This window comes from Dicentrarchus labrax, unplaced genomic scaffold, assembly GCF_905237075.1.
Source record: "Dicentrarchus labrax unplaced genomic scaffold, dlabrax2021, whole genome shotgun sequence".
Lineage (NCBI taxonomy): Eukaryota > Metazoa > Chordata > Actinopteri > Moronidae > Dicentrarchus > Dicentrarchus labrax.
This window is the reverse complement of record NW_026136720.1, coordinates 9,750,105-9,763,775: the sequence shown is the minus strand read 5'-3', so window position 1 is coordinate 9,763,775 and position 13,671 is coordinate 9,750,105. Positions and strand designations below refer to the sequence as shown.

General features: G+C 39.8%; 1 protein-coding gene across 1 annotated transcript; it reads right to left on the bottom strand.

Moving 5' to 3' along the window:
• Window positions 1-42: 42 nt before the first annotated feature.
• Window positions 43-12,314, bottom strand: ric8b (RIC8 guanine nucleotide exchange factor B). The gene is given in 11 exon segments (XM_051381907.1): window positions 43-2,925; window positions 5,179-5,298; window positions 5,404-5,548; window positions 5,687-5,831; window positions 5,956-6,051; window positions 6,932-7,082; window positions 9,030-9,124; window positions 10,911-11,129; window positions 11,131-11,541; window positions 11,634-11,681; window positions 12,136-12,314. Coding segments are annotated over 11 exon segments (1,632 nt in total). The 5' UTR covers window positions 12,229-12,314; the 3' UTR covers window positions 43-2,816.
• Window positions 12,315-13,671: the final 1,357 nt, after the last annotated feature.

Sequence of the window (13,671 nt, the reverse complement as noted above, 5' to 3'; positions counted from 1 at the left end):
CTGTCTTTTTATTGTGTAGTATAGATTCAAAAATGACCACTATTTGTATTCTCCATTTTATTAATGTTTCAGTGAAAGCCTCTAAGTGTGGCGCTATTTACAGTATGTAAAGAATCTGCAAAAAAAAGAACAAACATATTCCCATAACATATTCTTTCTACATGGAGAAGTGATCAACATGCAATGTAGATATTTTTTTTTGGACTGATTGTGAAGGAAAAGCACAATAGAAACAAACTCTGGTCCACAGATGCCTGACAAATTAAAGGGGAAAACCTGAAGAAATGAGTGGAGGAACATAACAAAACGGAAGTATTAACATTTGTTTGCACTGAAGTTGTTCTTGAGGCTTCTGGAGGCCAAACGACCTCACTAAGACACTTAATTGTTGCTTTTTCCTTTAAATTGTGACGCACATGTCTGACCTTTCGTGGCTTAACGGTCACATGATTTAGGAGGCGACTCACAATGTTGAGTCAGCTCTTTTTTGGGTGTGAGGCCAAGTCGAAATAATTTATCTTTTTGATCTGACTTAGTGTGAGTGTGAGTGTGTGTGTGTGTGTGTGTGTGTGTGTGTGTGTGTGTGTAAGCAGGCAGTAGTGGTGATTCACAGGTCAGGTGAATAGTGTGCTCATGATTACTCAATATCAAAACAAGTGAACGGTCATCAATTCCTGTATTAATGACACAAGTTCTCTGGTTAATATTCACTTTGTCTGGATTTAAAAAACAAATGTATCTGTAATCCAGAGCAGGGTTTCAGTTCAGGACCCAAACCGTACACAACCATGCAGCTGATTTCAGAACTGGCAGCTTTTATACTTGATTAAATTGTACCAACATAAAAGGAATATTATTATTCAGTTATACATACACTAAACTTGTGGATTTATATAAAATTAACAAAAAATTCAATCTAGAGAAAAAAAAAAGGGAGAAAAAAAGGAATTCACATCACAGAGAACAGATTTAACATCATGCAGATTTTGGCAAAAGTAACATGGATTAAAAACAATCGTTGCAGTTTACACATTTCTTTGTCAACAAGAGGCAGAAACAATCTGTTCACTATAATCCACCGCAGGAAAATGTTGCATCTTTCCATTTAAAGTCTTGATTTTAAGCGAAAAGAAGTCGTCGACAGTAAGCCAACAAGCCCTGAATCTAGAAAGTTTCCTTGCCGACAGACTGTGTGTGTGTGTGCAACATTCATGATCATTACATCACCACATATACTCGCTGTGAGCTGCAAGTTAAAACTGCCCACACTGACACCGTCTGATTTCTTAATATACATCAAACCTGTGGTCCTTACCGGACAGGCCCCATGAAACCAAGAACTCGGTGCACTGTTAACAGTTTTCAATGATTTTGTGTGTGTGTGTGTACTTTAATAATCTAGAAATAATAAAAAAGAGTGGACAAAATCATCAGATAGCAGGAAAAAAATAAAATAAAGAGAAACTTATAAAAAGTGAAAAACAAAAGCACAGGTGAAGGAATGATTATTCAGACCTAATTACACTTTTAAACATAACAGTTCTTTCAGTGACATTCACACAATCCAGCAAAAATTATATTATCTCTATTTTCTCAACTTAGGGAGCAATGAAAATAAATGATTAAAAAGGTGCAACAGTAACCACGGAGGCCTCCGATTCATTGTGCTGCCAGTCTTTCTGCCACACGTCCAAGTCCACTTACAGCTGCGAACAGAGCCTCAAAAGTTTCCTGTGACAAGTTTAAGCTGTGTCCCAGTTCGGGGCCGGACATTTCTAGACTGAATACGTCATAATGGGCTGATGAGGTCTGTCCCCCTTCAAACGAAACTCTGAATGAGGCAAAGGAAGCCATTTTCTTCTTAGAGACGATCAATGATCCCGCAACCCAAAATCCTTTGCACACCGGTCCACTGTTGAGCGATGTGTTCAGGCGACTGTTTGTGAATTGGTAAAATTGTGAATTTTTGTTTGTCATATTTACCAGATTTTGTATTTGCATTTAATATACATCTATATATATTTATATATTTAAAAAAACATGATAATTTACACAGCTAATTTTAAGTAACAGATGCCTGACATAAACATACAGATAAATAGAAGTTATATGGATGTATTTACTTTTAACTTGATACACTATTTGCCAGTTGTACTGCATTTGTTACAAGATAACTCTGGTATCACAAAACGTGTCCCAGTTACAACCATTTAAAACGTCCAGTGTGTAACATTTAGAAGAGGATCTACTGGCATACATTTTTATATAATATTCATAGGTATGTTTTCATTAGTGTATAATCACCTGAAAATAAGAATTGTTGTGTTTTTGTTACCTTAGATTCAGACATTTGTATCTACAGAGGGAGCGGGGCCTTTTGTGGTTTTTGCACCCACTGCAGTTTACCTACATGGTCTACACTCTTTAAACTTTGTCGTCCAATTTTATGCGATTTCGTGGTGATATAAGTTGAAAAACTGAGCCTAAATTCCACCATTAGTTTGGGTTTGAGTAGTCTCGACAATAGATCCACACATTTTGCTGATATCTGTCGGTCCATTTAAGTTAATAGAGTGATTCATTGGGAGATATCAGTGCAGTATGTGGATCTTCTGACTGACTTCTGCTCTATACTCTTTCTGTGACAGTGAACTCTTATTTTAGGGGCGGAGACACAGATTCAGCCTCGCTCCTCTAGAGGACCCACCTTTGTGGGCATCATCCTCAATCCAGCCCTTGAAATGGGACACAGCTTTAGACGTGTTGGGGCCCCGGTCAGCTCAGCCTGGAACAAGTGGGCCTAAATGTGCAGTGCACTAGTCAGAGTCTGATTCTGAGTTGTCCTCAGGTGGATCACAGAGCGTCTCCTCAAGAGGTGCTAACGTCCCGTCAGGCCTGACACCCATTGGCCGGATTACGTTCTGCCTGTGGACACAAAAAGAAAAACCATCAGAGACGCTCACTTGAGAGGGGGTTTGATAGGAAGGTTTCCAAACTGCAGAAACACATCAATGGACATGACTGTCTTCATGTATATTTTAAAAGTAAACAAACTTTGTAGACAAAACCCAACTCAGGAGCCTTTGTATCCACTGACAGTCTAAAGAGGGCTTTCACTTGTACATCTTTACTCTCTTACATCCAGAGCTCGAGGACCCTCACTCAACAACCCCCTTCCGCCCCCCCTTCATGGACACTCGCCCCTGTCTGGCCATCCTCTCTCCCTCTCTGCCCTCCTCTCCTGTGGCAGTTTAATTACAGGATCAGCGCTCAGACTAATCTCCTCAAAGCCACGGCTGCCCCTTCATCCTAATCCAATTATACCTGCACTGTGTGTCACCACTCCCTCTAAGATGATTTATCAGAGAATTATCCATCAAAGATTTAAAAAGGGACCCATTTGCATTCATCTGAAAGAGATTCAAATATAAATGGCTATGTAATTCCTACTGATTCCTGCAATTAAACTGAACTTAGCTATGGACATCTAGAGGTTAAGTTCTTTTAAATAGGAGATGGAGAAGACCTTTGATGTGGTTAAATCCGAAAATATTGTGGCGTCTTTTCGGTGATGAAATCTGCAGAGAGGCACCACCAGGCCACGGCCTGACATCACGTGTCAAAGTCAGCAGGTACAAAGAGGGCGAACAAGACAAAAACAAACAGGTAACATCCTCTTTCCCCAATTAGAGCAATAACAACAACAAAAAAAACCCTCTTCTCCTCAGCAGTGACTGGGGGTCTGGCAGATGTAAGAGGGGCTGGTGGGTGGGGATGCAAAATATGTGCTAATTGGAGGACCAGTTAAGCAGTTAGGGGAGCACATTCTTGCAGGGCTCTGAGCGATCTCCTTAGAGCCTGTACTGAGGAAGCACCTCTCCGTCATCATCGCATCCCCTTTACCGAGGAGGAGAAGAAAGAGGGTGCAGCCTCGGAAAGGAATCTTCCTCTTCTGGGAGCACGTGCCTCATTACAGCTCAACCCCCCCACCCCACTCCCTATTTGGCTGAACAATGACAAGGTCAGCTTTTCTTATGTCTGCACATTTGTTCGCCCGTGTGTCTTCCTCCTCGTCCACGTTCCACCCAAATTGCTTTGTCCAATGGTGCCTCTGTCTCAGTCCACTCCCTGTCTGGTCAATGACTGACTCCTCAGAATGAGGAGAATAAAAGTCAGGACACACGTGTTATTAAAAACCTGAATGTGACACATAAAAGGAGCCGGGACCGACGAGCCGTCTGTGTGCACCAATTAGGTGATAATTAACGGAGCAGTGGTAATGATGGTGCAGTGGCGTGCCGGCAGCCCCCATTTACTCCAGCTGAATGCTGCGGTGTGCTGGAAGTCCAGACCTAATTGAATCTGCAGCTAACAGCAAGAGATTCTTCCTTTGATGAATGGGTTGGCAGGGAGCGAGCTCACTGTTACCTTTGTACGGGCCTGACTAATGTTAGCTTCAGCTCACTAAGGAAAGGTCAACACAAATACAGCACGACTCTTTGCAGAGGAAACAATAAATAATATGAATAATTTGACCGAGGGGAAGCAACAGTTGTTCAAACGGGAAAAATTTTGTCATCTTAGTCGAGCGGTCGCAAAAGAAACACAATTCATTATTTGTCAAAGGATTCTGTAGCATCTAATGTTTGTTTGATTCTTAGTTGGATTTCTTTTGAATTTTCCAAATACACTACCAAAACTCTATCAGCAGATTTTAATTAGACTTGGTGGAGAGTCGGGCCATGGGTCCTGGAACATTTGGTTTGTGCCGATCTAGTATTTCTTAACATATCTAAACACTTTCAGCATTTTACTCATAAACTATAGCCGTTATCTGAATGAAGAAATTCTGACTCCCAATTTCTGTCATGTTCTGTCTCTGAGTGTTCAGTCTCAGTGCTTTTGTAGCTTCTAACTGAATCTCTGTGGTTTGAAGTTTCTCTCCTGCTTTCCTGTTTCAAATATCAGCTTTATTTTATAGTTTCATTCCGCTGTGTAGAAGTTAAGTTACTAATGAAAACCCAACACTTCCTCATTGTGTTGCTTCATAATAAACATAAAATAAATGGGTACTTTTATCATGAAGAATTTATGAGAAATAAAACCAATGTAATATTACTAAACTAAACTGAGAGGATGCAGTCCTTTGAAGAGTTCTTTCTAGTTCAGTATATTTACCTTGACAACTTGTCAAACATATTCACAAGTTTTTGGGCTTCGTACTCCTTCTGCTCATCTGTCATCTCTTCGATTGGGTTCGGCATCGGCTCCTCCACGTGGCCGGTGATCGGGTTGATGCTGGAACAAGCAGACGAGCAAGTTTAATACACAGCTGCAAAGGTTCATACAGTACCGATGCATACACATTACTGTGCTGAACAAGGTGCTGTGCAGAGTACTCACAAGGGTTTTGCAGATTTGTATTCCTCTGTGTCTGAGTCTTCATCTTCGGAGTACTGAGTCTCTCCTCTCCCTCCCGCGAGAAGTCCTCGAGCCACCAGGAGTCCTGCCGCATTTCCATATCCTGTGTACTTCAAAAGGTTGTCCACTACAAGACGACACAGGAGACACACAATGTGAAGTTACATATACATACAGCAATGTGGACATCACACCTGCTCTTTCTCATATTTCCTCATCTGATGTTCCTCCTATGACACAACCACAGCTGCCCCTCCACACTCACCGCTTTCTTTGCAGAGGACAAAGAGAAACTCTGCCGCCGTCTGCTTCACACCCATGTCAACATGTGTCATAAGGCGAACCAACTTATTTCTAACGGTGGTGCCGATCTCTGGCCTGATCTTCACGTCTTTCAGTGGGGGAAGTACCTAAAGATGCAGAGATTATGAAGTTTATTGTTTTATAAAAAGGTAATTAAAATCTGGTTAGGATCCTAGTTAGATTTCAGTATTTACGCAGACCCTTCAGCAGGAGAAATGCTTGCTACTGTACCTGAGCTTTGATATATCTGCGGATCTCCCTGTGTTGTCTGGATCCTTCAGTCAAAAGGCTGAGCACCGGAGTCAAACCTTCTTTGTAGTTGGAGCCCTGCTTGGAGTGACAGAAACCACAGACACTTCACAAGCTAGAACAACGGATGGACTTTAATCAGTAGAACATTTGTGGGTAATATGAAGGATAAGGAGGTAAAGACAGAATGATTGGTTAAGAAACCGAATTAGGGATCAAACAATATGTTTTCTTTAGTGCCGATACAGACACTGATTATTAGTAGCGAAGGAAACTGATACTTTGACTTTGATAATTTGCAGTAAAACTGAAAATCGGAGTGTCAAAATATAGAATAACCAGTGGTGGAGTGTAACTAAGTACATTTACTCAAGGACTGTAAGCAGGTACAATTTTTAAATACAAGTTTTATGCTACTTTATACTTCCACTGTACTCACTTCACTATACTTTGGAGGCAAATATTGAACTTTTTACTCAATTACATTTATTTGATAACTTTAGTTATTTTACAGATTATTAATACCAAAAATAAATCAAGTAATAAACAATCATGTATTATTATAGATTAAGCTACCCAGAAGTATACAAAGTAATTAAATTAATGAAGACATTAATGCATCAGTAATTATATAATAATATATTATTTTGATCATTCTGCACTTTTACTTTTTGTACTTTAAGTATAATCTGATGCCAAGACTTTTGTACTTTAATAAAAGAGTACTTTAGGCATATGTTCAATAAAATCCTGCACAAAATAACTTTACTATTTACTATAACCTCTACTATATATATATATATATATATACACACACATACAATACATATACATACATTATTATGTCCACTTTTTAGGACATATTTAAGTTTCATTATTAACTATCAACAGCACATAAACAGATATAGTGGATAAGTAATCAGTTCTCACTGTATTCGCTGCAGAGGATGAACTTTACCTTGTCGATCCTTTTCTCCATGAAGTCTAGTAACATCTGCACTGCATCCATGTTTTTCCCACCATATCTTTCCTCTCCTCCCTGAACAGGCACGTCAATTAGCACGTCGAGGCAGGACACAGGCAGGTTATTCAGCAGGTTGACGGCATGGCTGGAGACATAAAAGTATTTCTTAATGACGTAGATCAACAGTAGTGTTTTAAAACCAAAAATCCTCTGAGATGAGACTGCCAAAGGGTCAGTGGGGTTGAGGAGGTAAAAGTCTAAAAAATTAGATTTAAGAAGTGAAGAAAATGAGAAATAGATGAAAGCTTTGGAACAAAAGCTTTTGAAAAAGATTAAAGCTTTGGAGCATTTAGCCCGAGGCAAGTTGTTCCAAAGTCAAGGAGCCCTTGTGGCAAAGGACCAGTCACCTCTTGTTTTTAATCTACATTTTGGAACAGCTGATGGGTCGCTGCCAGATGACCTCAGGCTGCGATCTGGCTCACGTGGGGTAAAAGGAGCTTTCAAGTTAAGAATCATTTCATCTAACTCCCATCTGTGACACACTATTCATATCTTTGTTGTCAAGACAGCAATATACAGGAAATGTAAGTTTTATAGTGAGAGACATTTACATTGTTCATCACATTTTTGATTAACTGGTTGGTTAGCTGCGCAGCGCATCTAGAAGGAAAAGCTTGATGATTATGGCGAAGACTGCCAACACTAAATATCGCAGGTCCGATGCTCATAATTCGTAACATAACAGGAAAATGTTGTGTAGCTCCACCTGGAAAAACAATCTTAGTAATATTGTGTGCTAGTGTGTATTGTAATCTTGTACAATAATAATAATAATAATAATAATAATAATAATAATAGCAATACACAGAATTATACATACTTGCTGTTGAAAATAGCACTTAAACACATATTTATTCCATTACAGGAGGGCCCCCATATCTCTTTATTTCTGAATCTATACAGATCCGGTTGAACTTTGTAGGGCACAGCTAAACCTTCAGCCATGTTGACAGGATTAGGATTTTGGAATGACTGGAAAGATAAATCAGGAAATCAATATATGATTGTAGGCTGGCGAGCTAGACAGCTTTTTTTGAAGTCAAGCCATGTGAGTATATTTACAATTATCATAGGAATTAAATTCACCACAATACATTTATCTAAAGAGTTTTTTTTTTAATCACAATATGCGATACTATTATATATTGTCCCATCCCAAACTGTGGGGATTTTTGAGAAATGTCTTCTTATTTTAGTGACGCACACCAATTTTAAAGTTGGTTATTATTTTTAAACACCTTGAAACTGCTTACATTTGGAAACGATTCTTGTAAATATGATCAACCAACTTGTTTATTATATTAAAAACAACTTTACCCGTTCACAATATGTTCTGTCACATACTCACACTAAAGTTACGCCGGTCAATGGGCCAAACTACCATGACCAGTGCAGCCAACGACTTGACAAGTCAATTGAAACATCGGTCACTTATACAGGACGCTGTTTAAATCTGAGTCTATAGGCACGGATTCCTGGCATTCCTGCATTTCATTACCATGAGAAGCAGATACTGCTGTAGTATTACGACAGCTAAGAGAATTTAGACGATGAAACAACCAAACAAGGCACCAAAGAAACATCTCTGTTGAGCTTTAAGTGTTTTTTCCCCCAAAACACGGCTGTCCTATCGGTCTTAATTTTTCTCTCTTACAGCTGCTCAGTCGACACTCTTTTCCAGAGGGGTGCTTACATGCAAATCACAGTGACTCCACTGTGACCATGGATGCAAGTTAATTTGCTCAGTGGCAGAAGCACTTTGTCTGTCTGTGCGCTTTTCTATGCAAATCAGTCTGGAACAGAGTTTGAAAAGCTGCATTCTAGTAAAAGACACAACAACCAAATACACAGGCGAGGACACACATTTACGTACTAGAAGCTATGAAACAGAGAAGCATCATGCGAGGGGGCCTTGTCATGCGAGTTTTGTGTTTTTTTTCTCAGGTTGCAAACTTCATAGCACCTTCATTCAATGTTCAGTTTACTAAAAGAGATTAAACTATGAAGAGCAGCGAGGGGCAGACTTTCCCACCTGTGTGCTTCCTCTGTTTTCTCCTCCGTCTCAGTCTTCAGCATCAACAGATGACGCAGGGTGGCAGCGATGAGTCGGAACTGATGGTCGTCGTCCTATCAAATCAAAGATGTTCAAGACGGTTTTTCATTGTTCAGGGGTAAAGCAAAAACAGTGAAGGTAATAATAAAACTTGAGCTACAAGGACGGGAAAACTGGAAGCAAAAGGTCCTACTGCAAAAATAGCTGCCTTAATATTAAATAAGGCATCACAACCAGACTACAGCGCAAAAAGGGAGAGCAAAGAGATTAAATGAGATCAAAATAGGTGGAGGAAGAGGAGGTTTGGATTTCTACGTCACCAAAGAGGAGAGCAGGGTCAAACTTGAACCTAAGAGCTACATTTGGTGTCATCAGGACTTACACTGCGTTAGCTGCAGCCTTTGACGTCACGTGTCCCTTTTAGCCGAAATTGCATGAAATGTGGCAAGCATGTTTTAATTACCGTCTTAGACAAGACCGCCAAGTTTGACAGTGATAACTATATCATAACGACATCAATCACAGTCACATATGTAATGGACACATGGTAAACGCATACAGGATAAGATGATACAGGTTTTGTGTGTCTTCTGTGTGTGCAGCCTATGATAGAGAGCTAGTGTGGCACATAAAAGTGATATTGGTGTAAAGAGGCCTTTTTTTTCATTGAATACATTTGTCACTGTAAGAAAGTGTAAATAATATAATTAATAATGACATCATGTTGGCTCGCTGACACGGTTTACTGGGACACTTGCAAAGAACAGAGCCATTGTTAATGTTATTAGTAACACCTGAGAACAGACTCATTCGAGATGAAAGTGGACGAGATCAGCTTTCATAGAATATAAAACAAGAAGTCACATAAATATTTACATCCTGTTAGAGCCATCTGTAAACTACCTGTAGTTTCCTATCCTAACCTTCATTGTACAACATGAGACTTACAGCCTACAATCGCAGTAATTATTGTAATCACGCAAATAAATGTGATTATTTTTTAGGGCGTCTGGCTCTAAAAACTACGGCCGCCTCGATCTGGTGAGGTTGGCTTTGCATAACATCAGAGCAAGTTGGCATCAAGTCGGGCACATATCTAACTGGCATGCATTGTGCACCGGTGATCGATTCCCACAGGCCTGGCTCAGCTCGAAAGGAGCCTAGTGTCTATTGTGTAAAGGCCTACGCTGGACTGGATATCAGTGACTGATCTGATTTACATGAGAAACACGATGGTCAATACACCACTTGAGTTAAATGTGAAAGTAAAAAGAGAGGAGGCCATTTTGGTGAGTGCAACATGACTCATGTCTGCAGTTTCCAATTAACTGTGTAACAGGTTTTTTTTTCCAACAGGGCCGGGAGGGGTCAGTGGTGAACAGACACTTTGATTTGACTGATTCTCAAAAGTTCTGTATTAATGTGTAAGTGCATCCTTAAATTAAGTGTCAGTGATAACATTAATGTTGGCTGTGCTTTCAACCGGGAACACCTATTCATAATGACTTCACTACACACCTGATAGTGATTTTGTGTGTTTTTCTTTCTGATACATGAACTTAATCTTGAATTACAGTGTTTTCACATTCAAGAATGATTGAGGGTCTTCCTCAGAAAGACGTAAACATGAGAAACGGTTAGTGATAGATAGATATAATTAAGTTGTTGTGGGGGTCAGATGCATGATGTTTCTGGTCCAGGAGAGTCTAATCTATAATCGATATAGTCATGCATACCTGACCTGCTCTTAACCCCTCCATACACACTTAAAACCACGAGTCAGACAACAAACCCCAACAACTCCTGTGCAATATGAACCTTAACTGTAACATTACGCACTCTTGAACTAACAACACTCACCTTACCACCAGCGTAAGACAGCGTGAGGTTGAACAAGGCTTTCAGTGCTTCCATTGCTCGCTCATTGTCCTCTGCGGGCAAGGTCAGGGCCTGTGGATCCGGACGGGCAGCTTCATAGGGACCGACCCAGCGCACATCCAAGGTGTGCTCCAGAACCTCCGACAGTAGCCTCACAGCATGCCAATCTCTCCTCAAAATGCCTCTCACGTCGGGCCTCAAGGGCAGACAGCAGGAAGAGAAGGCGCAGTGTGAACAGGCCCACCTCGTGGTGCCACGTGCGGGCCTTACGCAGGCTGGCACACAGACCATGAGCCAGCTGCACGTCTACACTAACCTGCTGAGCTGCAGGACTGTTGTACACCACATTGCATAGGCACTTCAAGGCCTCCACCACCACCCTCTCCTCCTCCTCCGACAGGGCGTCTTCCTCAGAGCTTTTCTCGTTGTCAACTTCTTCCTCTCCGGCACGCAGCCTCGCCATCCCTCCCAGGATCAGCATGCCCTCCCTGGTGGCTACAGGTGCGAGGACACGCTTGTCTCTGGACAGGATGCGGAGTGTCTCCAGACACGTCTTCTGACAGCTGGGCTGCACCTGCCTCCCAAGTACTGTCAACACACTCTGACACAGCTTCTGGAAAATGACACAGAGTGAAAGCACTGTAGATTATTACAACACCACCTCGATCATATCACAAACATAGTGCTCAGGTAACTAGTACTTACACTCCGCAGGGTTTCCTCCTTTTGTTCAAAAGCAAAGGTGTGACTGTTCTGAAACAGATAAGATGCTCATTGAGTGACACCAAACAACTCACACTGACATGTAAAAGATACATATTAGCTATAGAGCCAATAACCCCCAGCCTCTCTGAGACGGATGTATTAGATATATAAAGATATATCTCAGACACGTTTGCTAATGTTGCTAATACAGCTGTGTGTAAGTGCAGTAGCTAACATGGTTACAGAGCAGTAGCATTAAAGTTAGACAACGTTGTCAACACTCGGTTCGCCTCAAACACAGGGTTTGTTTTTGTTTTACATGTTTAACGAGGCAACGTTAGATATCAACACCTTCAGCTCACACGAGCTGACAACTTAAAGTTAGCCGCGTAGCCACCTAGCTACCTAGCGCGCTAACGTTAGCATCGCCGTTTGTTTTTGGTTGAGGTAAAAAAAATAAATAAATAAATAAATAAAAACAAAAAGCAAAGCCGAGACTCACCTCTCGATTAAACTGCGTCAGGAGCTGGTCGACGTCCTCTTCGTTGGCGGCGTCAAACTGCGACAACATGATGTTTAAATCCATCGTGGACATTTAGAGAGAGACGAGCTAGCTCTGCGGCTAGCTGAGAGTGTGTGTGTGTGTGTGTGTGTGTGTGTGTGTGTGTGTGTGTGTGTGTGTGTGTGTGTGTGTGTGTGTGTGTGTGTGTGTGTGTGTTGCTGTCAACAGGGAAACTCCCCTGACTGTCTCTTTATAACACAGTCTGTACATAAACTGCATCATATAAAACATTAATATACTTTATTTTATATATTTTTTTAATAAGTCTGCAGAGTTTTTATTTGTTTTTTTTAATTTTAGTTTTTTTTATTATTTTTTTTTTAATTCAGGTGTTTTTTTTTCCAGAGTGGATTTGCTCGTTTTAGTTATTTTTTTTTATTATTTAAAAATGTTTAGTTTTTAATTAGTTTCAGTGTAGGTTTGTTTTAATTTACACTGCTCACAAAAAGTTAGAGATATTCCACTTTCCTGTGAAATTTATGGAAAATGTAAAAAGTTGATGCTACAGTGATATTATATCTAAAAGTAGGGCATTTAAGTAGAAGGTCAAATTAAGATCACCTGGAAAGGTTATAGTGCATTTTATGTACATTCTGAAATTTCATCTGAAAGCCGAATATCCCTAACTTTTTGTGAGTAGTGTATATATTTTTATATAATTTGTCTAATGCAAGATTTAAGAAGTTCAGGATATGTGTTACAATACGTACAGTACATATGTTGACATCCCAGTCTCAATAAAGAGATGCACTAATGCCTCCTGATGCTGACAAAAGACTAAAACTAGAGATATATTTAGTCGTTTTTTTAAGTACACAATATTGTTTTATCTGTCATTCAGTTAAATAAAATGTTTTTTTTATCGCACCTAGTTTTAGTTTTTAGTTAACTATAATAACCTTGTTCCAGACATAAGCCATGTGCTTTGGGGATAGTATGAAAAGTATCAGATAAATAAGGGAAAGCAGAATTATTTAGTTCATATTCAGGCTATATAAACCTGAACACGTGTCAGTTTTATATTAAATAATGTAAATATTGTTTAGTACAATATGAAATATTTATCTGAGAATGAATTTTTCCTCTCTGGCTCATAAGTGTTCGTAGACTATTATAAGATGTCCTGTTTGAGGTTTTGGTTGCATTGAGTATTGAAAATGTTTGCCTACGTATTCTTTGACGTTTCCAATCTGTTCCATCTCTCTTACGGAGAAATTAATGAACATGATTGCTTTCACTTGTTTATATCAAGTTAAACCTGGTGTTACTGAGTCAACAGTGCTGGTAAAAAGATATTTATGAATGAAAACATTAAAATATATGTTAATGTATGACTGGAGTTTGGCATCACAGAAATAAAATGCTGTTATTTCAGATTTTAAGAAGTAGGGGATAGATCCTTCAGATTATTTTGAAATGTCTTATTGTTTTATAGATTAAAGAAAATAACAGAATAACACAAAACATTCTGGAGCC